General features: G+C 39.5%; 1 protein-coding gene across 1 annotated transcript in view; it reads right to left on the bottom strand.

The window, feature by feature from the left end:
* Nucleotides 1-4506: 4506 nt before the first annotated feature.
* The window catches only part of ube2o (ubiquitin-conjugating enzyme E2O), a 44055-nt gene continuing 24036 nt past the window's right edge, over nt 4507-24525 (bottom strand). The window contains exons 7-23 of the mRNA XM_059340311.1: nt 24114-24223; nt 23528-23678; nt 23040-23097; nt 21244-21409; nt 20141-20296; nt 17890-18044; nt 17066-17178; nt 15994-16119; nt 15655-15744; nt 14822-15146; nt 12619-12987; nt 11361-11543; nt 11004-11140; nt 10162-10365; nt 9845-9902; nt 8001-8814; nt 4507-7615 (exon numbers count right to left, since the gene is read on the bottom strand). Of these exons, the coding sequence (XP_059196294.1) occupies nt 7588-7615; nt 8001-8814; nt 9845-9902; nt 10162-10365; nt 11004-11140; nt 11361-11543; nt 12619-12987; nt 14822-15146; nt 15655-15744; nt 15994-16119; nt 17066-17178; nt 17890-18044; nt 20141-20296; nt 21244-21409; nt 23040-23097; nt 23528-23678; nt 24114-24223 (3243 nt within the window). The 3' untranslated portion in view covers nt 4507-7587. The remainder of the gene's footprint in view (nt 7616-8000; nt 8815-9844; nt 9903-10161; nt 10366-11003; nt 11141-11360; nt 11544-12618; nt 12988-14821; nt 15147-15654; nt 15745-15993; nt 16120-17065; nt 17179-17889; nt 18045-20140; nt 20297-21243; nt 21410-23039; nt 23098-23527; nt 23679-24113; nt 24224-24525) is intronic.

Consider the following 24525-nt stretch of genomic DNA (forward strand, 5'->3'; position numbering starts at 1 on the left):
GTTTGTAAATTTCTGGCTGCATTTGATTTTGGGAAAGTTGTGGAACAAATAGTACAAGCCAGGGAATATAGGTTTAACTGGTGTTGGTGATTATATATATATGTGTGTGTGTGTGTGTGTGTATATGTATATGTATATATATATATATATATATATATATGTATATATACACATATATAATATATATATACAACATCAACTTATCATACAATGGCTGATACTGCTACTGTTATTAAATTTAACACTCACTCTCTCACTCTCTCTCTCCTCTCTCTCTCTCTCTCTCTCTCTCTCTCTCTCTCTCTCTCTCTCTCTCTCTCTCTCTCTCTCTCTCTCTCTCTCTCTCTCTCTCTCCTCTCTCTCTCTCTCTCTCCTCTCTCTCTCTCACACACACACACACACACAGCTCAATTCATACTGGCTCTGCGTAGGTAGACCTTTAGCAAATAATAACAGTCTGCGTAACGTGTTACATCTTCTATATTTGTTATATTTATGCTATTTTTATACTACCCTTGTTTATACTGATCATTCTTTGTGCTATAATTTCTCCATTGTGGGACTAATAAAGGTATCATATCTCTCACTGTATAAACAACACCTTGGAGACAAGAATAAATAGACAGGCCACAGTGTGAGACTAAAAAGCCTATAGTGTTTCTGTTATATGCAGCAGCTACTTAAGAGTTTTATGTTGCAGTTACATGACACCACTGAGCTCTCTACTTCAGGGGTCTCAAACTCAAACTGGACAAAAAAAGACACAAAATTACTAAAAAGACACAAAATTACTAAAAAGACACAAAATTACTAAAAAGACAAAATTACTAAAAAAAGACACAAAATGACGGAAAAATCACTAAATTACTTAAAAAAGACACAAAATGACCAAAAAGACACAAAATTACTAAAAAAAAGGACACAAAATTACCAAAAAAGACACAGAATTACCAAAAAAAAGACCGGGCTCTTCATTAGCCGGCCTGCTGTTGTTGTTGTTAACGTCGTCATAGAAACAAGTGAAACAAAGCTCCAGCTTGCTCAATAAAGGGACCTTCCACACACAACACGGTAAAGTGCCATTCATATAAAACTAACATTAAACTTTCATATCAAGGTGAGGGCCACAAAATATCGTTAAGAGGGCCGCAAGATTGAGACCCATGCTCTACTTGGAGGAAGATCGGCTGGAACAATGACAGGACGTCAATCACCCATAAAGTCATGAAAACCATATAAACAACTAGCCTGACTAACACCAGACTAATCACAAATGAGATTAGTCTGGAAACCAGCCATTCATTTCTCCATAGAGGAGGCGTGGTTTACGATCCTCCGGAGCCGTTTTTGGGCGCTAAGAATGTCTATCATAAGCGTCTGTACGTAGCTCTTAGCCAATCGTATCAGTTATACCAGATGACGTAGTAGAGCGACAGAATTTATCTATGGTTTACATATCCAGACTAGCCCATCTCTACTTTGAGACTAAAATGCTCAATTCTGCTTCTGCAACGTTTTTCTGCAGCATGTTCTGGCTCTGGCTGCTCACAGTCTACCAGCAGTGTTGGTGTGTGTGTGTGTGTGTGTGTGTGTGTGTGTGTGTGTCTGTGAGAGAGTGTTTGCTTGCTGCTTTGCTTCTCCAGTTCTCGCTTTCTGCAAGATTATTTATTTTCACGCCTTATTCCCCCCTCATGTCATTCAGCCACACACATCCACTGATTTTATGGTCAATAGACGAGCTGCTGCGGGTCTCTTGGCGGCTCCGCTGTCCCCCGGCTCGTAGCGAGATCACCGGCGTTACAGCAGCGAGCGGTAGCGGGGCTAGTTGGTAGATTAGGCTTTTGCCAAATCCTGTGGAAGCAAGGCCAAAACATCACTCCACCTTTTTGAGTCGCCACCCCTAATTTAACATGCATGTTGTCATCCATGATTTGCCAACCCCCAGAAATCATCTCTCGACCCCAATTGGGGTCGGGACCCCAAGGTTGAGAATGGCTGCCTTAAGGGACGGTCCCCTTTCTGCACTTTCTCCCCGGAAAACTGCTCCACCACATCCATAAAGTTCAGTTCAGACCCTTTTGCCAGTTTTGGTAGAGTTTGGGCGTTGTTGATTCATCTATGTTCAGTTTTAATCCTCGCCATGTTGGAAAATGAGCTCTCACTTTTTTGCAGTTTGTTAAAGGAAAAAGTTCAACCGTCAATAAATCTCCCGGTCATCTGACCTTTCATCGTCATCATCATGACGCACATAGCCAGCAACCAATAAGAATAGTCTTAAATAAAGTAGTGCCGCATTCATTGATTCGTATTCGTTATTTTTCTCCATGGAAAATTCAGAAAAACGTAAATTGACAGAAACAATAAGATAACTAAGCCTTTTCAAATTTATTCCAACCCCTTAACGGACCCAAGTTGAATTTTATTCTATTTTATTTTTCAATTATCTTGATATTGTATTGTTATTTATATATATACTCATAGTCAAAATTAAAAAAAATTTTTTTTTTAAACAATTCAGTATACCCTTATATATAATTTATATATTATAAAAAGAGTTTAAGTGTGGAAACAAGCCATCCAGCTAAGAGATGAGTTGTTAAAGGTTACATTTTTAATTTTGGAGCAAAAATGATATATTGGAGAATGGAAAAAGAAATGGCAAAGACTGTGTACATATTTTAATAGTGAAGGAACTACTCTCCTCATAAACCATTGGGAACTTCCAATAATAATAATTTTAACCTCATAGCTCGTAGTAAGTCTACCTTTGATGGAGAAGACATTATGGCTAATATAATCAAAATCCTGGTTCAGAATATGAATGGGATTTTCACCTCGCTGTTGACCTCTCTTAGGACTTTCCTACCTCATGTGTGGCACTTGCTTAATTGCAGGTCTGAACAACAAAAAAACAAAGACAACTTTACTTATTCATAATAATTTAAAAGAAAAATAATTCTAATAAATTAGTGGAAAGTTTTTTCCCTCTTCCCGATCTATTATTTACTCAATAAATAGTATCCATAACAAATTATGGATACTGTCTGTCAGCCAGAAACACTTAATTTGTTTTAGCCTCTATCGTCATTTTCAGTAACGAGAGGCTGGTCATTTCTGAGCGTGAGGTTTGATATCAGTTACATCATTTATATTTTCCCTGAAACATTTAGCCTAATAAATAATTTTAAGTGCTCAAAAGGACATCATAATGGTATTCTGGGATATTAATACATTCACAATCAATATATAACCAGACGTAAATAATTAATAATATAAACATGTCCCTGTGCCTCACAGCAGGACAGTTTTAAAAATTCATGTGCAGGTGTTTTTAAAACAGATAACTGATAACTGTTTGCAGCCTTTATTATATCAGTACATTGCATATGTGTGTAAACAGCTTGGCTCCATAGTTTTGTTATTCAATGTAACTCAAAGAAAAGTAAATGGTGTATTTGTTGGGGACTATTTTTAGCTGTGGATTAATACACATTTGGTCCACTAACAAGTGTTTGTACCTGCAGGCCAAATAATGAACTACAGTTTTTTGTGTGGCTGCACAGGGACTACTTTCAATGTTAGTTGCTGCTCTCAGTTGTTAAAGCAACTGCAAGGTGATTTTAACTGGTTATAAAATAACTTTTATACTGATGCATCAATATCAGTGGTTTACAAGCCAATATCTCAAAGCACACCTGTATTCATATTCTTTCAGCACTACTTCCAGTAGTCAAGTTGACCTTGTAACTACTTCACTTCCAGCATGTATTTACAGTTTGAACTGTCTTCTATTAATGCCTTACTAGGAAATGTTTTGACCAAAACCTAAATCAGTGGTTTTGTAGCCTAAATTTGATGAAACTGCAGCCCCCCCCCCCCTTTTTTCTATACATTAATATATAATTACGTTTTTTTTCCAAATGCTACGCAATATGCTAAGCCACAGCACCTCCTTCTAACTCTTTTTGTGCCTAAAGTTAAACAACCTGCGACTGCTTGACAACATTTACCACATGTTTAAAATGAATGCAATTATTACATTTAGGTATGAGGACATGAATTGGCCCTCTTCCTCATAGACAGGTATTTAATGTTTTTTTAAATTTATGAAATAGTTTTAGCTACGTAAATTAGTGTATTGATGTAAAACCATGTCTCACATAGTTTACTTTGTTTCACCATCGTCATATAAGTTATTAATCTCACAAAGTCACTAATAAATGCATTACCTCATCGCTACGGTTGGTACTGTATTAAAATAGTTGTCAGTGACTGTGACATACAAAAAGACTTCGTTTTGCAATTAGTGAAGTCGCCCCCTGTTGGCGATTATAAAGAATGCAGATTAAAGGCACTTCTGCATTGGCCAGGAGGTTGCCGCTATGTTTAAAAAAAAAAGGGGAAAAAAAATAGCATTTAAAATAAGTTGCGTCTCAAAAAACGGGCTTATGTGCAGTCGATACAACTGTTAACAGGGATCCAAATAAACGTAAGCCACAATGTTACTATGGTACTGCTTGCAAAGTTTAATACATCACTATACAGTTGTTGTAACGCAACAAAAGTAAACCATTAAAAAAATGAAAAATCATAAGTACAATACACACTCAGCATTTTGTACATATATGCCCCAAGCATCCACGTGACTTGTTAGAACTCAGGTTTGTGTTAAATATATACTGTATGTATTTATATATATATCAGTATAGTCATGACATCTGTACAGAGGGAATCAGGCTACAAATCATAACTTTATTAGTTCTTTTTTTTAATATATCAATAACAGGCCACTGTGGAAATGTAGACATCGTACAGTCAAGTCTTGTGTGTAGCCCGTTCAAAAGGCTTAAAGCAACATGTTACATGCTTTGGCTGTAAAACAAACTTCTCGCAGTAATTACAATAGTAATAATAATAATAATAATAATAATAATGGTTTAAATTTGAATAATATACACATACACAGAAAATTATACATCATGTGCTTCATATCCTGCCAGATTTTTGCTTCGAGATCTAGCGAGATAGCTTCACATTTTCTGTTTCTGTGACCGATGACAAATGAGGAAGATGGAGCAGTAATGTCACCTCCTAACTCAGTAATCCATACTCTTTATGTTTACAGACTGAGCTGTAACTGTTGAAAACACTCGAAGAATTGTGAAGGTGACATTTTACAAACAGCAGCAAGTGGAGGGGGGTGGGGGGGCAAAAAAGGCTACATGCTACAGCAGCCAGTGAAGAAGAAAACAAATCCTCCTCTGTGACATTAAAGGCAACGAAATAATGAAGTCAAATACAAGGAAGAGGCCAAAATGCTGCACATCTGGTGCAGGAATGCCGGGTTTAAGAGTCGTGGGGTGGATGGAAGACAAAGCAAACAAAATACCCTCATTAATGAGCTTTATTTTCTTGAATCTCTTAAAAATGCAACAACTCTTGGCTCTTGGTTTTATCCTCTCCCAGCAATCACTCATAATAGTCTCACAATGGCACAATGTGCTCTCTCATTCAGAAACACTCTTCAGCATCTTTTTTCAAGTAAAATACAGAGCAGCCAGCTCTCTTGTTTATTTCACAGAATATAGCAAGCACAAGGGGTTTGTCTGACCTGTATTATAATCATAATAATAATAATTATTACAATGAGAATCACCTTGAAATAAAAAAGAGCATTATGTTAAGGGTGGGGTGCAGTTATTTAAAAAAAAGATGTAAACAAAGACTGCTCTGATTTTCCCAGGAAGCACGATTGGACCCAAAGGTGAGTTTGTTTCACAGTTAATTGCAGTGCACTCTATGGCAAATAAAACCTTGTTTGTTTGTGAATAAAATCCTGATTTCTTTCATCCAGACTGAATATAGGCAATGAAGAGAAAGAAAAGAAGATTACAGACGAGTGATAGTAGTTCAAAGGGATAGTTCGGATTTTTTCAAAGTGGGGTTGTATGGGGTTATTAGCCATAGTTAGTCGTAGGTAGGTAATACACTGCCTTTTGATAAGAACCTCATACAATGCCACTAAAAAAATCCAACCTATCACCTTACATTTTGCTTGCATGCTGAAATTTGTGCAAATTTCTTGTCAGTGGGGTCAGAAGTCGTCTTCATGGGATAAGATTCAAGTCGGAGAAGATACGGAATAACAAACAATCAAGCAAAAAAAGGTAAAGAAGCCAATATTAAACCTCCAGCATCACACTAACTGTAGTTTGTATTTGGATATTAATAAACTGTACGTGCAATTTGGAGAGGAGAAATCAGAATACAGCGATGGCCGCAGTGTGAGAATGTTTAAAGAACTGATAAACTGATCAGAGATCTGCACTATTAAGCAGGAAAACACTGGAACGGGGTTTTAGTGGTTTTTAGTGTGCGTCTAGGCCTGTATAGGTTAATGTCTAAAGCATGATACAAGCAGCTCTGTACACAATGATCTGAGATTATTAAGAACAATTCAAGTAAGGCAACATGTTGACATGAGATGAAGGAATGGATGTTTTTCTCTCTTCTATTTATTCTTTAAATTGTGTCATTTGCATGTAATGTGGCTTTACCTCCGTGGAGCATTGTGGGTAAAGCTCCACCGCTCTGAAAACCTACACTTCAGCCTCCGTGAGTAATACGACTTAAAATGCATCAAAACACCAAAAGCACGAGTTCCATTTTGGTGATCGAACAACTTTTGCTAAATTCTACAGAAAGTGAATGGAACTTTTGTATGTAGAGGCTGCAGCTGTGTTAAGCTTTGACTAGAGCACACACACACACACACACACACACACACACACTTTCATTTAACTGTCGTCATGTGCCTGGCTGGCTTCTCTACGCACCAAACAGCTACAGCAGTCTAACCTTCCAGAGGTGATTCCTATGTAAACTTTGTCACTCGGTGTTTGCTGCATGTTTCAGTGCGAGTGATTGGCGAAGGAAAATACCAGCAAGTACAGTAAAGTGGAAGAAGTGGTGAAGCTTTTGTGGTTGGCAGTTTAACTGACATTCAGTACTTGAATATTCTGTGTGTGTGTGTGTGTGTGTGTGTGTGTGTTTGTGAAGAGAATTTGGCAGAAAGCAGACAACCAGTGATTTAAAAAGAATCCTCCTGGTCGGTGTATTTATACGGCGTCACGTCTCCCAGACCAGATTGTCCATTCGTTTGTAGTAGTGCAGGATGGTACAACGATAATATCATCAGTAGTGCTACAGATAGCCGCAGTCAGGCCCAGCGACCAGGAGAGCCAGGCTTTGGAGTTTCTTCAGCCATGAACTCGTACGCAAAAACGCAGCGACGATCACAAGTCTGTTTTACATTTTTCAGGCTGATTGAGACGGCGGAGTGGTTTATCCAACAAATCCCCACCCGTACGTTGGATGCTGCAGGTGGAGGAGGGTTCATGGCACTGATTTTTCATCTCAGTCAGTCCTTTTCTTGCATCCAGACGACCTCCACTGAAGTCCTGCTCTGACAGCCTGCAGTAAAAGCTCCGCGTGTTTACCTGCGTCCATGATGAGGGTTCCTGTGTGACGGGGTTGCTCCCATAGGTTTGTGCAAACGGGCGAGCGCATGTGAGGTCCACCCCCTCTTTATTCATCACACTCATCTGTAGAGACACTGAAGGAGAACAAAGACATTATCAAGTCAGATCCAAACCTGAACCTGCTCACTCTCCTGATCAAAAGGTGCTGTTCTCCTGCAGTCGTGGTTTGATCCAGAGAGATTATGGGAGGACAAAAAAAAAAAGGCAGAACATTGTGGAGTTTGGGGCAGCAGGAGCAGTACAGACTGAGAAATGGAGGACAAAAATGTGGGCAGTGCTGGGGGCACAGTGCAGCTCTGGACAGGGGTACAGACGATTGGAAATTGCAGCCCCTCCCCCCCAGACAACAAGTAATGGATCCTCCTCTACAGCGTGAGGCGGATGAAAAGGAAGAGAAGGAGGAAAAAGAGCAGGAAACAGTGCAGAGGTGTGTCGGGGGAACGGCGAGGAGGCACTTACTTGTCCTCTATGTGCTCAGTGATGGCAGCGGCGGCCAGCGCAGCTCTGTACTGCAGCAGCACACCACGAACGCTCTTCACAAACCCCTTAGAGAGCGGGAAGAGTGGGAAGCCGATGTCCGGGTAGCCGCTGCCCTCTGGGAGGAAACTCCGGTAGCTCTTTCTCCGTTTCTTTGGTCGCACCACTGGCTGGCTTCCTGTGGAGCCAACGCCCGCTCCTCCCCCGCCAACTGTGGCTGCACCTGATTCTGACGTCCCGCTGCGGACTACAGAGACCGTGGAGCCGCCCCTGTTCTCACCACCCAGAGAGGTGCTCCCCTGGGTGCTGTCGCAGTCTGAGTTCTGGCTCAGCTCCTGCTGAGAGGCCGCTGTCGTGGAGGGACTCAGCCCTGAATCCTCCAGCTCCTCCTCCATAATACTGCTAACTCCTGCTCCTGTCACCCCCTCCTCCCCAGACTTGCTGGGGCTGCTGTGAGCCACCGCCACAGGCCCCTGCTCGTCCAGAGGTTCCACAGATGAAGGTCGGTCTTTTGAGTGGTGAGCCCTGTGTGCTGCCTGACCCCTCTCAGCTCCGTCGTTCAGCTCAAGCCACGCCTCCAGACGGTAGACAAGCCGCCAGCCGTTCGAGACGAAGTGCTCCTGGATCTCCTGTTTGAAGACCTCGACAGGGTTCTGGAGGAGCTGCGTCATAGACTGGACCATCTTGATCAGAGCCATCTCATTGTAGCAGCGGCTGTTCTCGTATCCTTCCTGTAGGCCTCGGTCACTGTCGAAGCCTGCCTCGTTATAGTAAGGCTCATTGACGAGGATAAGGCCTGCAGAGAGACACGTGTGTGCAAAATATGAGTTCATGTTCATTAAAAAGTCAAATAGCACCAGTAGGCCCAGTGTGGTGAATACCAGCATTCAGTGTACTTGTAGGATAACTTGGGCATCTTTACGATGTACAATCTTTGGCATGCCAAAAGTGCCATAATGTACAATAATGTAACCATTTTGTGATGTTTACAGTTAGTTGTTGGTTTCAGTCCACGCTACAGTTGGGATGGTGCGAAAAATTTAAACAGTTTGAACCAAACACAGGATCGGACCGGACTAGTAGATTCTACCAATAGTTGTGGCACTTGACTCAGCAGCATTTAAATAAAGGGTGTAGCGACTCCAGTCCACTATATGCACCCCTAAGCTGGTTTGCTACCAATAAACAGAAGAATAAGACGAAGCAAATCCAAAAGCACATGTGATAGAGCGATGGAAGATAATCAATCGCAGATTATGAAATTTAAAAAAGATTTTTTAAAATGCTAATATGTGCCAGATTTATTTTTAATGGCCGTAAATATACCTTGGCGGCCCATCCAGGTATAGTCTGTGTGGAGAGCAGCTGTAATACTAATGTAATAAAAGTTGGATTCAGCACCGTAATGCAGTCAGCACAGGTTGCTGATGGAAATCAACCCAACTGTATTCTGTGCCTCATTTTAATTAATTTCACGATATGAACCTACATCTATGTTTACTCATTTCTTCTCTTGTGACCTCTTTATAGCCAATCATGCGGGGTTTAGGCTGGAGAACAAGACGGCTGTCGTTGTCTCTTGCATCACAGCTACATCAGGCCAGATTGCAGATGAGGTTTCTGGAAGTGGTATAATGACTGAATGTGAGGCAGAGACAGTCAGTCGAATGACTGTGTGCGACGCTCCACTCAGAGCCCTTCTGAGCAAATGAACATATGAATAAAACATTTCTGTGCTGCAGAGAAGAGATGGGGGATTGAGGAGTGTGTGTGTGTGTGTGTGTGTGTGTGTGTGTGTGTGTGTGTGTGTGTGTGTGTGTTCTAACCTTGTATGGAGATGAGGACTTGCAGCAGACTGGACTTGCTGGTCCATCTCTCAGTGCCCTGCGGATCAAATCACCACAAAAAACAAATTAGCAGCAACTTTTGAGAAAAGAAAAAAGAAAAAGAGGTTTCCACCTTAATAATGATATTGACTGATCAATTTGAGTTCAGGACATCTCAAATCCATCAGTTATTGTTCAAAAGAGCAGATTTTAACTGGTTTATGTAGCTTGACACACCATTTTGTCACACGATCTACTCAAAACTGAAGTCAATCGTACCTGAAGAAACGTACATTAAACTGTAAAACAGCACTCACCTTGCCGATCCAGGTGCCCAGCAGGCTCACGCAGACCTTGCCGTTGTCGTAGAGGTTTGGATTGAGGCGGCCGCTGCACTGCGACAGGTAGCGAAACAGAGGCGGCACAGCTGGGTAGATGTTTGGCAGCTGGATATCAAACAGGAACAGACCATCTTCGTAGGGCGTGCGAGTCGGCCCCTTGATCAGAGCTGAGAACAGGTCCTGTGTCGGAGAGAGCAAAGACATGTTTTAGGATGCAAGCAATGTTTGATGTGGCCCAGTGGGGTTACTTTCGGAGAATTTGATCAGATAAGAGACAGAAATAATGAGATCAGGACTGGAAGCTTCTCTCTTTAAAAGGGAAACTTCAGTATTTTTCAACCTGGGCCTTATTTTACCACATTTGTGTCTAAGTGACTAATTGATATTGGTCCAGTATTGAGTGAGAGTGCAGCAGTGACACAGGCTGCATGTAATCTTTCAAATCTTTCAATTGCACCGCGTCATTGTACGTCCACTAAAAATGTTGGTTTTGCCACTCAGATTGTTATTTTATTATTAAATAGTTTTCTTTATCTTTCGCTTGATCCAGTCTGTTTTGTGTCCATGTCTCGCTCAAATAGATTTCCTGTGGCTTCTTCCACATTGCCAAAATCGGCTACGTATTCAGGCCATGATATTTAAAAACTTTTAAATAAAACCAAAGAAAATGTTTTTATTTTAGTTTTTAAAACATCATAACCTGTCAGTATTTCTTATGGTAAGAAAACTAATCTTAAAAAACAATTTAGGGAAGATTTATTTCAAAATCCTGACAATGGTGCTACTGGATAACATGACCTTAATGATAGGAAACCCACCATGCGATCTTCGAATGTTTTGACCATGATGCCGTCCGGCAGTGACGTTGCAAGGAGAGCCATTTCCTTCCTCACTGTGCTGAAGAACTTCTTTGCCTCGGCTGGCTGAAACTCCATTTTATTAAATGAGTGTGTGTCTACAAAAAAAAAAATTAGAGAGAAGAGGACAGACAGGTGAGATATTCTCAAGATTTCAAACATGAGAAATTTACAAGATATATATAAGGTAAATTTCTTTTGAAACATAAAAAGATATATTGACAATAAATCACATTTTTTATTCACATTTCACCAACAAAGTGTCACTAAATGTTACAATTGTTTCTGTGTGAAAAAAAATGTCTCTCCGTTTCTCACCTGGTGCCCACTCCAGCACAGAGAACACCTCTCCCTTGGCGCTGGTGAAGGTGACGCCAGGTTTGCCCCCGCTCTGTTGGCACAGCACCGGCGTGTCACTGAGAAACTCGCTGGACCATTCGCTGGGCCATCCACCCACCGGAGTCTGCGGCTCCTGCTGGGGCTTCTCCTCTCCAACTCTCTCTACCTGAACAGTCAGACAGGAGGCAGGGAACAATCTGAGGCTGCACTTATTCATTTGAAATGCACTCGCAAATCTGTCCACAAACTAAGGCCTAGTCCAGGGGTTTTCCTTTTTTTGATCTAAATGGGAAATAACCTGTCAAGACAAGGATGGTTTAAAAACAAATCTTTGTTCAAATAAAAATGCATAAACACAACAAAAACACAAGTGCTGTCAAACCAAGAGGCAGTGATACAACAATAAACAAAGAAGATAATGACACTGATGTTATGAGCACTGGGGATAATTATAGGAATAATTAATCGATGATCGATTTAGTCGTTAAGAATTTGGTAGATCACGTGGAATTTTTAATTGATCTTTGTATTTTTGAATTTAAATCTTATCTATGACTGCAATTCAGTATTCACTGAATGACACACGGCTGAGTGTTCAGTTCTGTGGCCAATGAGCTGAGAATTAAGTTGGATAAAGTTACAGTTAGCAAACTGAAAGTTGCAATAACAATTATAAAGTTTAATTTCATCCAAAACGTATGTAAACACAAAAAACATTTAAATATGCAAGATCACCGTGAAAACTAACCTCATGCCTCTTTGGGGCTAAAACATAAAACAGTGAACTCCTTGACGTTATCTTTACAGTATGATCTCAGTTGAGTTAGTTTTACGATGGACAGGATCAAATCTCTTTTCATCCTTTCAAAATAAAAGTATCCAATATCAAAACTGCCTTTTGCATAGTGCTGTATATATATCATGTATGAATGCAGCAATTAATCAGTTAATTGATCGTTAACGTTGTAGATAATCGAGTTGGCAGGTTTCTTCCAAACGCCCATTCCTAATAAGCACAAAACTCAAGTTTCTCCATGTTTACACTGAAAATTAGTTTCTGAAAATCTCAACCCTAGACAAAGTTTTACATAATGTGCATTTTTAACTAAGGTGGACGAAAGGTCAAAATGCCTAGAAAAAGCTACATTTAATAGAAAATAATATTTTAATTAATATAAAAAAATACTTGTGGACTAGGACTAAATCAAGTCTTACATGTTGTAGATTCATTGAACACCTACCTCTGTCCCTGCTCCTGCACTCCCTCCTGCCTCCACCACAGCCTCCATCTTCTCCTCCTCCACGATGGCCACGTTGTCCAGCGTCTTCCTCAGGTTCTCCTGCAGCTTCTTGATGTCGTCCAGGAAGCGCTTCTCCTTGGTCGGCTTCTCCGGGGCAGTGGGCGTCACCGAACTTGCTACATTAGTTGCAGACGCGGGTTCAGCAGAGGTCGGGGATGTTGGAGATCCGCCAGTCCAGAGCTGCTCCACAGTCATGTTCTTCAGGCTCTCCAGGATCTTCAGGGCCTCTTTTAACTCCCTGAAGCCCCGAGAAGCACCGTCCTTACTGGGCTTCTCGGCTCCGTTGACGGCTCCTGGAGTCGTTCCTAAACAGGCAGAATTCATTAGTGTGTAATAAATTCCTGAAGGGAAGAGGAGAAGAAGAGTCATTATTGGGTTTTGGATACACAGGCAAAACTTGTTGGTAGAATCAACTCACTGTCTTTTTATCATGGGATTTGTTGACATTAAAAAAAATAGGATATCACCAAAACAATCCATTAAAATGTTAAAGAATAAGGTGTTTATAATGACTAGAAATGTTTCTATTTTCTCAGTATCAGTTACTGTGTGAATCTGTGTCTTTGGGTAGATGTTAACTGCCTTTTTTCCTTCTTTTGGAGTTGCTGCATTATCTTACTTTCATCTGTAAAATGTAGTTCAGTTCAGTTTTACTTTATTAGTCGTATGTGGTTAACAGGGTCAACGGTATAATAAAGTGTACTTGACGAGCAACAAGAGTACTTGTCACAATAAGATACAATGGAAACAAATGTAAGAAAAAAGGGGATGACCTAAAGAAAATACAATATGGAACTATAGAGTTATTAAAATGAGGATTATGTATACAAGTAGGTGACAGTATAGTTATACACAAATGTAATGAGAAAAGTGACAAGTGTCAGTAATATGATCCGTAAAAAGTAGATCATATTACTCCAGTTCAGATCATATTACTCCAGATCTTACTCCAGTTCTTCTGTCAAAGAATTGATTTCAAAATACTATTGTTGGTCTACAAAGCACTGAATGATTTAGGGCCGAAATACATTTCTGATCTTCTGCTTAGCTACGAATCATGCAGAACTCTTAGTTCACCTCGGACATGTCTGCTCTGTGTTCCCAGAGTCAGAACGAAACATGGAGAGGCAGCGTTTATTTTTTATGCACCACATATCTGGAACAAACTCCCAGAAAACTGCAGATCTGCTGCAACTCTCATCTCTTTTAAATCAAGACTAAAAATATTTCTGTTTGCATCCGCCTTCACTGCACTGTAACTTTTATTCATTTGATAATTTTATTTATTTATTTATTTTTTAATCAGCTCCCTTTCAATTTACTTTTTTTGTTACTTTTTACTTTTAAATTTGTACTTTTATATTTTTTCCTAAATATTTTATCTGGCCGTTTTCAGTCTTACATTTTTATATTTGAATGTCATTTTATATAGGTCTCTTTTAAACGCTTTTAATGCTTTGTGTAAAGCACTTTGAACTGCTCTGTTGTTGAAAGGTGCTACACAAATAAACTTGCCTTGTCTTGTTGCTGTATAAAATTTGATACACTTTGAATTTAACTCTATTCAACTGTGCTATATAATTAAAATGTCCTTGCCTAAGGATAAAGATTTCACTAGAAATGTTTGTAATACTTTAATAAAACGCAACAGTTGTATGCAGATCAAAAAGTTCGGTAACGCTTTATATTAAGGTCCTTGTAATAACCATTAATTAACAAGTAATAAGGCCCTTGTAAGTCCTTACAAGATGCTTATTAACATTATTGTGTGTTTATAAGCTTATATAAGTGTTAATAATGGCATTACAAACACCCATGAGCCACCCATTATGTCTTTGCCATGCCTTTATTAATCTTATTTTGTTTGCTTATTGATATTAAAATATACTTTATTGCTCATCTACTATAAGTTAACTATGGTTTTTGCAACTACCGGATCTAAAGCGAGAACAATGCCTTATTACTTGTTAATTAATGGTTATTAAGGACCTTATTATAAAGCGTTACCAAAAGTTCTTATTCTCTCGAGGAGCCACACGAGATTCAAGGAGAATAATTTGTGTTTTTTTTTATGGTGGATTAGACACTATTGAAATGAAACACTATATGAAATAAACAATATAAAAGTCAGCTCCTCACCTCCTCCAGAAGCAGGACTGGCAGCAGCTGCAGACGCCTCTCCCTCCTCTCCGGGGGCTCCTTTCGTCGGGCTGGTGACCCCGGCTTTGCTGCCCTCGTGAGGGGGGATGATGAACGTTGCGGAGCTGGTCGGCGTGGGGGTCGGGGTCGCCGTGTCGGTGGCATCTGCATTGTTGACATGGCTGTCGTCCTCCGTGGTGAGGCCGTTATCTGTCTCCCAGCTGTCGCTCTCGTCCTCCCACTCCTCAGTGGACAGGACACTGCTGGTCTCCTCCACGGAGTCATAGTCTGTCTCCTCAATCTCAGACTCCACATTGTACAGGTGCTGTGTGTGTGTGTGTGTGTTGTGGAGAAATAGTATTAGATTCTTGATATTTAAACAATAAACATTTAATTAAATCATGTCTCATAGACAAATGGGATTACAATGTGTATTGCATGGCAAGTACCTGAACTGGTTCCCAAGCCACGTTTCTATTGTTTCTTTGAAGTTTTCTCTCACTACTTTGCAATGTATGTTAATTACATTAAGACGCGACTTCACCTGTAACAACCTCCTGTCTTTTGATCATGTAAGACTGAGGCACTGTATAAAAGTATGGAAAGTTTCTTCTGTCGAGAGAGATTGCTGAGAACTCTCTCTCCGTGCTGCATGTAACTAAAGGCTTTGATTGATCACAGCGGCTCGCTGCATTTTTTCTTCAGAGAAACACTCAATATTTTGGGAAGAAACTGCATCTACAGTGTGTGTGTGTGTGTATGTGTGTGTGTATGTGACAAAGGTTACTTATAATTTCAAAAATAACTGAGTTTGATTAAGGATAAACGCTGACCTGTGGCAGGACGATGGTCATGGAGTTATCCGCCCACACCACCTCCACTTTGCTGCTCACATCCACCCTGGACACCTGGCCGACAGACGTCTGCGGGAAGATGGAGGTAGAGACATTATAAACGACCAACAAGTTATACAACAAGAAAGAAGATTGTAAAGAAGAGAGTGGAAAGCCTGTCATGTCAGAAAAACAAATTATTTTTCATTGTGTCTCAGTGTCCTTCTAGTTTCTCCATAATATGACGCTACTGGATGCAGTAAGCGTTCTACTGCTACATAAGAACTTCAAAGTATATGAAAGACAGACGGGTAAGGGGATGTTTTTAATTGTTCTCACCTCATTTTCGCAGTCGTGTCCGTTCTCAGAGTTCCATATTCTGATGACGATGTCAGTGGTGCGGAAGTGGAAATCTGGGTGATCTGCGATGTCATACACGCTGACATCCTCCTCCATACCGAAAACCTGGAACAAAGCAGAGAATTAATAGAGGGCCTATATAATTTCTACTAAAATTGAAGAGTCAGGAACAGCAGCCAGATATTACAATATATAAACAAATGTAAACAGTAGCAGTGAAGGAGTGCAGACAGGTTTCTGTGGTTAACACATACAGCTTTCCATAACTGCATTAAAGCCTGAATGCTTTCCCTGCTGACAACAAGATTCATCAACAATGTGTGAACTGGTTAGGCGATGGCTTGAATGTCACCGATGTTCATTTAAGGTGCTGCACTCCAGTTTTAACCCTGTAAACACAACAACCTACCAGAAATTATCATCATGTATCAAAATGTTAGAAAGCTCATGAATTAATCATGTTTGATGAATGCTTCCATCAGGAATATTATCCAAATCAAAGCTTTAAATATTGATATTTCTTTATGACATAAATTGACTTTATTCTTGTTATGTCTCATTTAAAATTTCACCAAAAGTAACCCATTTGCTCTAACTTGATCCGGTAAAAAACATTGAATTCTCCACTGACACCAACAATATGCGACAAAAAAAACTTTGTTCTCCTCTGCTCTGTATAAACAGCCGCAATTCAGTCAAATGAGAGATTGTAAAAATGTAAATAGTTCATTATACATAGCATGTGGAGCCCTATTTTTGTGCCAATATTTGTAACACTTGTTGGGATTCTAAAAAATGTAATTAGCACAGAAATTAAGTTTTTTTTTATGATTAATAATGGCGATATAACTTTTTTGTCTCCTTATTTGCAGCCCTATGAGTGTGCTGTTAACATAAAGGTGCAGGACTTTTATATTGCAGTGAAAAACAAAGCCACAGTGAGTAAAAATGTTACAGGGGCAAAAAGTAGCTCCACGTTAAAAACAAGTAAGTGTAGTTGGAGTTCAGAGGGTTAAAATACAAGCACTGATTTCTTGTTTTTCTGACTGACCTCAACATCGTCGCTGCTGGAGTTGAGTTTGATCCACTTGACGACACATGTTCTGCCCTTGTGATCACCAGACTGGATCACACCGTACACCCCCGGGTCCTGGAGGGCTTGGGCTGAGAGGTACACACACGCACACAAACATTCAAAGAGTTTAGAGAGCAAACAAAAAAGACTACATATATATAAATACACTAAAAGTATGTTGTGTTGTTTTGATGTGATAATAAAATGTTATGTTGTGATGTTGTATGTGATGTTGTATTTTTTCATAATTGTATCGTAAGTGTTTGTATATGTATTTTGTATATTGTACGTGTTTTTTTCTTGTTTTTGTTTTTGTTTCATAATTCTCTGCTTTTTTACATCATGGCAAGGGGACTACAGATCAAAACTAGCCTTCTGGCTAACTCTGGCTTTTTTAACCGTGTACAATCATGTGTTTTATGAAATTGCACTGTCCCCTTTTAAATAAACTAATAATAATAAATACACTTCAAACCTCTAAACTGAATGATTTATAGCACACATGGATTTTTATGAAAGAAAATAGAAACTTTTTTTTGGCTGCAACATCACAGCCTTAAGGTACGTCCCTGTATTTTCAGTCCATTTCACAGACACACAAACTTGGCACAGTTTCAGGAATTGACCTAGATACTGTAGGTACGAGGTGGCCTATATAAAAACTCTCATCGCAGTCCACAGGGACAAAAATGTGACACACACTGTGTCTTCTCTGGTCTGGTGAAGTGGAATAGAACAAAGTAAAATAAAACAACAACATTCATCATTAAAAATGCTGAGATCAGACAAAATTTCCTTACGTCTCTTGTCCACTACGAAGTCCCCGGGACAAAACTCGTGGCTGTCGAGGTGCTGGATGGGGATGAGGTCATTCGATCTGATCCCTTTTTCCACCCGCCCGTCCTTCCACATCACATCAGCTGTCGTCTTTGTGGATACAACTTCCACTGCAACCCTGTACAAACACACAAAGGTAAATCTCAACACGGCATGCTGTGTATTTTATCATACAGAAGACAATTTTTCTCTTTTGGTTACCTACTTTCACTCATCACAAAAAGAAATCTACTGTACAGAAGGATATCTGGATTCTGCTACTACTCTGCGCCTCTTCCTATCCTGCCCTCTTATCTGTTGTATAATTTATCTTCCCTGAACCACTACATTCATCTCCCCTCCTCCCATGTTGGGACCTTAATCTTCTCTCTCATTCTCTCTTTTCTCTCGTTCTCAGTTCTTCCTCACACCGTGCCTCACTGCCATCCAGCTCCCTGAACGGAGGAACAGTGCTGGTTAATAAAAACATAATTCAAACATCTTGCAATTAAATACAAAACACAGAATAATGCTCCAGTAACAAATAAATTGGCTGTCCTGTTAGTAGATAAGTTTTCTTTAATGGAAAACTTAACTGTTATTTAGCAAAGAATGAATGCCAAAGTTAGAGTCGCCAATTCCGCTGCTGTCACGGATTCAATGCAATGAAAACAAACATGCACCTTTTCCAAAACTGTTATCTAGTATTTACGAAGTGCGGATATAATGTGCACATGTCACGGAGACGGGTTAGGCCAGGTGTACACACAACTTTATCTAAGAAAGCTGCGGGTGAGATGATAAGGAGGAGACTGAATTTAAGTTGAGAGACAGTCAACTTTGTTTTTTGGCTTGTCTGCTAATTTCACTGATTGGGCTAGCCTATTTTTTTTGCAGCTTTTACAATATTCTGTAAAATGTCAATCAAAGCTGCAATTATATACTTCATTTTGAAGCTATTTATGATTTACTTTTCTTTTTATTTACATTTGAGCATCATCTCCCTGTTATTGATCATTTATGTTTATCCTGAACTGTGAAGCAGTTTTTAAAGTCAGTTTAAACATGAGTGCTATGAATTAATCATTAATAATCCTTCTGACGTTTAACAATAATGGGGATTTTACAGCGATGACGGTTTGCAGAAACGTGAGCAAAATAGCGGTATGGACACTATAAATAGCCACAGTGGTACGTAATGACAGCTGCTGTTAGACAACAAAAATTTATGAAATTCTTTGCTGTAGTTCCATCGACAGGTCCAATGTGTGATCAAGTGGCCACACTGTCAGATTTGCAAACAGATTTATAGGGGCCTTTCTACATCCATTAATGGTGAACTGTAGCAGAGAAAATGAGGCTTGTGCACGTGATGCCAGTTCAAAATGATTGATACTTATAAAACTGTATTAGACGTGTTTATCTTTATAAATATGATGAAACAAATAAGTCTGCATAACTCTGTCTTTGTGCATAGACACAAATTTAGTGAGTCTACACAGATTTATATGAAGGTTGTCTTAAACTTCAAAGTTTTTATTTTGGAAACTTGAAACCTACCAGCAACTAATTGGCAAAGAAATAAAAACGGTGTGAACATCTGCAGTGGTGTGGTTTGTTTGGTGAAGTAAAACAAGCAAGAGAAAGAAGAGAGTGTGAAATCTGTTTTGTAAACTGAGGATGAGTGCAGCAGTGTGTGTGGTTGAGGAAATGACACCATCATTCGTCTGCACTGAAAGACTTTATTTGTGTGAGGTCTACTGTCGAGCTCCAGTGTCGCTGTCAGACAGATCCAGACATGAGCCCTTTGTTTTCCCGAGGTATTTTAACAGTTGGCAACAGCTGACGTCATTGGTGCCATTTTCACACCAAATTCCCGATACAGTCGTGACGGGGAACTAAATGCGTAGCCAGCACCGTCACCAGATCCATCAGCCTTATAGATCGGCCAAATGTCAAAACACTTCAGGTGTTTCCAAGACTCTAATAAAAGGCACTGATCGATCTCCGCTCACTTCTGAGAAACACGGTCACCGCTGAGGTCTGATGAGTCTCTACATCCCCAGTCGGACAAACACACTGGCAGTAAGAAATGAAAAGGAAAGGAACTGATGGTGTAATGACTAGATGAAACAGAAGGGAATAAAGAAATAAAGAAAAGAACAAAGCAGCAAAGACAGTGGAGGAGGAAAGAAAACATAAATGCTGGCGTTTAGATCGGTGCTGTTAACGTACCGGTCTCCAGGCTTGAACTCGCGGGAAAACTTGGTCCTCTTCTTCTTGTGCTTCCTCTTCAGGTTACGGATGGAGAGCGGGATGCTCTTCTTACGGTTGGTTCCCAGGCCGCCGCTCTGAGAGGAGGCTGTGGAGCTGGCCGATGACGTCAGAGAGCTGCAACCAGGATTACAGTCACGGCTCTCATTTAATCATTAAAAACTCTACACATATACATACATACATACACACACATACTAAGCCTCTGATAGATTGGTCCACAAAAGAAAAAAAGTGAAAAAATACTTTTTTTTACCAATTTGAATGACCAATTTATAGATCAAAACACAAGATATTAACTTAACCAAATATTAACCTTTGAGAAGCTAAAACCAGAGAATTTAAAGCAATTCTGCTGAAAAAAAAAACCTTCCGCAATTATCAGATTGTTTCTGATTAGTTTTCTGTCATCTAAGGGAAAGCTGAAACCTGCACTTAAAGCTGGAGTGTGTGACTTTTACATATTAATAAATAGAGCCTGACAGATATAGTGGTTGACAGCCCAATATCGGTTTATCAAAGGCCTATTGATATCGGTGTACATGCTGTCCAATATGTGCCGTTATAAAACATTAAAAAATATATATAATGCAGAAAATGTTGCTTGGCATGATTTAGAAATGGCGGTGGCTATTTATGTTTTATTTTTTTTTAATTGTCAGCAACTGACTGAAACTTAACAGTAATGATGTTTATTTAGCTATTTTCTCAGTTATCATTGGTTGACAATGTAACACATTGTTTATTTATTGTATAATAATGCATAACAATGTCAAATATTAACATAACATCACAACATCAACATAACAACAAATTTATATTCGAGAAAGTAGCTCTCTCTGTACATTTCAGAGTGGTGAAAAATCGTTGCACAATCAGCAAAAAAAAAGGATTTCCATTCCAGCTCAAAAATCTATTTTATCAGCCTCCACATCAGTTATGAATGAATTTTTTAAACATCCGTTACAATCAAGCCTTTGGCAAAATAGGTCACACAAAGCTGAATAAGCTCATCACTGCCAGGAAAAGTTCTCTCTAAACTAACTAACTAAATATTTACAGACCTGGTGTCGTCAGTGTCCTCTGCAGCCTCGTCGTCAGCGTCCTGCTCCCCGTGTTCAGCCGAGGTGTCGTTGGTGTTCTGGGAGTCCGGAGGGTTCTGGATGGGAACCACGGGCCCGTTGTTGTTGTTGGGATGAGAGGAGTCTGTCTGCTCTGATTTATGCTCCCCTGGTGAGAGATAAAACAGAGGAGTACACATTAGGGTTCCAATGAAAGGGATGGATAGATAATCTTTGAAAACATGAGATTAAATGGTCTATATGTATAACACAAAATAACACAGTAGTGAGAACTATATTATATTTGTTTTTCAGTCTTTGTTGTAACTTATAGCTCATATTAAAGCACAAATAAGCTCATATTCTGACTTCTGAGAGAGAGAGAGAGAGAGAGAGAGAGAGAGAGAGAGAGAGAGAGAGAGAGAGAGAGAGAGAGAGAGAGAGAGAGAGAGAGAGAGAGAGAGAGACAGAAACAGAGACAGAGAGAGAGAGAGAGAGAGAGAGAGAGAGAGAGAGTTCCTCTGTTTTCCTGGATCATGCAGACAGATGCAGTGTTTCTGAGCTGCACTTCAGCACATTTCTAATTAGTCTGTTCCCTCTGAACTGAGCACTGTTTGTGTTGAGAGGACTGCCTGATGTCTCACAGGAACTTTAAATCATTCTGACTTTGCACAGAGAGACTCAGTTCTTCATTACTTAAGAGAAGATGTAAGCAAAAAAAATAATGTTCAGTTTTCTGACAATGAAAAATGATCAAGCATGTTTGTGTGTATGTGCTCCTGTGAGAGAGGAGAAAATCTACTAAAATACTGCCTTCTTATACGCTTATAGTTTACATTTATTATTCATTTAAGACCCCAATTCATCTGCACTCGATCTCACTCCTGCTGCAATGAGTAAAATCTCTGACTGATTGCTTGCAGAAGCATGAAATGATCACGTTTTTGACTAATGCCGACTTCAGCAGCATTCGCAGAGATTAGATTAGTCGGATCAGAAAGATTTTCAAGATCAAATCAGCTCAAAGTACCCGACTGCGACAAGATTTTTGAAGCAGATGCTGAAAACTTAAAAGCTAAAAGAATCTGAACCAAAAAAGATCTGATAAAATATTGGTTGACATAATTTTCAAAACATTTTTGATAAAAGATCCCTTAAAAATTGTATGAAAGGTTTGTTGTTTATATAATAATTGATGAGTGGTGTGCAAAGTGAGAAATTTCACATTTGAAAAATAAACATAAAACTAAAAGCAAATATAAGATTAACAATAAGTGTTACGTGTCAGCATTCCTGTGTAATGAACAAATATAGTTTTTAATAGTTGAAAAAACATCTTACCAGTCCTTTGTTTCTTTTCATTCTTTCAGCTAAGGAACACTTTTTTCAAACATTAACTATGTCAACTCAAAGAAATTTAATTTAAAAAATGCCTTAAAATGGTGGGCAGGAGTAAGGGGAAAAAAGGTGTCATTTATTAGCAGAAATGTTAAAGAAACGGAGACAAAAGTGTAAATAATACTGTGAGACCGCCCACAGTTACTTTTCACTATGTGATAAGCAGGATTAACATTAATATGATTAATATCTTCCAAGACTATGTTGTATGGATCATAAAATGGCAATTCTTATTGTAGTGTTATTTGATTTCTTATTTGCACATCTATTTTTAGATAAGTAAAATTCAACATTAGAGTCTTGCTGAGTTCATAACAGAGGCAACACTGACAATATTAGAGAGCAAAGAGTCTGTGTGTGTGTGTGTGTGTGTGTGTGTGTGTGTTTGTGTTGTTTGGTACCTTGTGCGTCGGCGTTTTCTGTCTTCTTCCTCAATTCCTTCTTGAACATCCTTTTCAACTGCAGGAGACACACACACACACACACACACACACACACACACACACACACACACACACACACACACACACACACACACACACACACACACACACACACACACACACACACACACACACACACACACACAGACACACAGACACACAGACACACACACACAGTAAGAGTTTGTAGATAATCAAAAAGAATCTTGCCGTTTCCAAGTTCTGACAGTATCTGTAATTCCACCGGGTATCCAACGTTCTGAGACAACTTTCTTGGTACTTTGATAATCTCCTGTTCATTACCATGTCGTGTAAAACAGGTGAATTTAAGTGTAAATATGCTCCTGAGGGGATAACAGCCAACAAATCCATTATGTAGTGTAATAGAGCACAATTAAATCTATAGCTATGTGAGTAAAGAAAACAAAACACAAATATATCCTCACATTTCTGGCCACAGGGTCTTCGGGCAGGACAGGGACACCCTCGGGTCCTTCACAGGTGATGCGCGTGGCGTCCCCCTTAGCGGGGAAAACATACAGGGCCCTCTCTCCCAGCTGCCTCTGGGTGTGGTCGTAGTATCCTAGGCGCTTCACCCTAACCACAATCAACACAATAACGTTACAACAAGATACAGCTCCAGTGTGTGTCAGTTCTGCACACATATACAGGTGCATCTCAATAAATTAGAATATCATAGAAAAGTTTATTTATGTCAGTAATTCAATTCAAAAAGAGGAAATAACACATTATATAGATCCTTTACACACAGAATGAAACATGTCAAGTCTTAATTTGTTTAATTTCTTCTAATTATAATGATTATGGCTTACATTTAATGAAGACCTAAAAATTCAGTGTCTCAAAAAATGTTTTAATATTACAAAAAAACGGAAATGTTGGCCTCTGAAAAGTATGTCCATCTAAATGCACTCAATGCTTGGTTGGGGCTATTTGACTTTTCCATGATATTCTAATGTATTGAGATGCACATGTATCTGTGAGGACACTGAGATCAATATTCAGACTGACCTGCAAAGATTTTCCTGTGTGATGGTGGAGGGAGGAGGATAGACGCTGTCCGAACCTTTGGGAGAGTAGCTCTTTGTGATCCACGTCACCTTCAGTTCGACCACTTTCACCTGAGCAGAACACAGTGACCATAAACACAATTTAAGATACATAACTACATGTAAATGGTAAATAGACCTGCAGTTATATATCGATTTTCTAGTCGCTTTGCGACCACTCAAAGCGCTTTACACTACAGACTGCGCTCATTTACTCATTCACACACATTCATACTGGTGGCAGAGGCTACCCTAAACGGTGCCACCTGCCACCATTGGGAATTCATTCACACACAGATGAACGCAGAATCGGGACAAATTTGGGGTTCAGTATCCTGCTCAAGGATACTTCGACATGTAGGCTGCCATGGTCA

Source organism: Centropristis striata, chromosome 1 (genome assembly GCF_030273125.1).
Source record: "Centropristis striata isolate RG_2023a ecotype Rhode Island chromosome 1, C.striata_1.0, whole genome shotgun sequence".
Lineage (NCBI taxonomy): Eukaryota > Metazoa > Chordata > Actinopteri > Perciformes > Serranidae > Centropristis > Centropristis striata.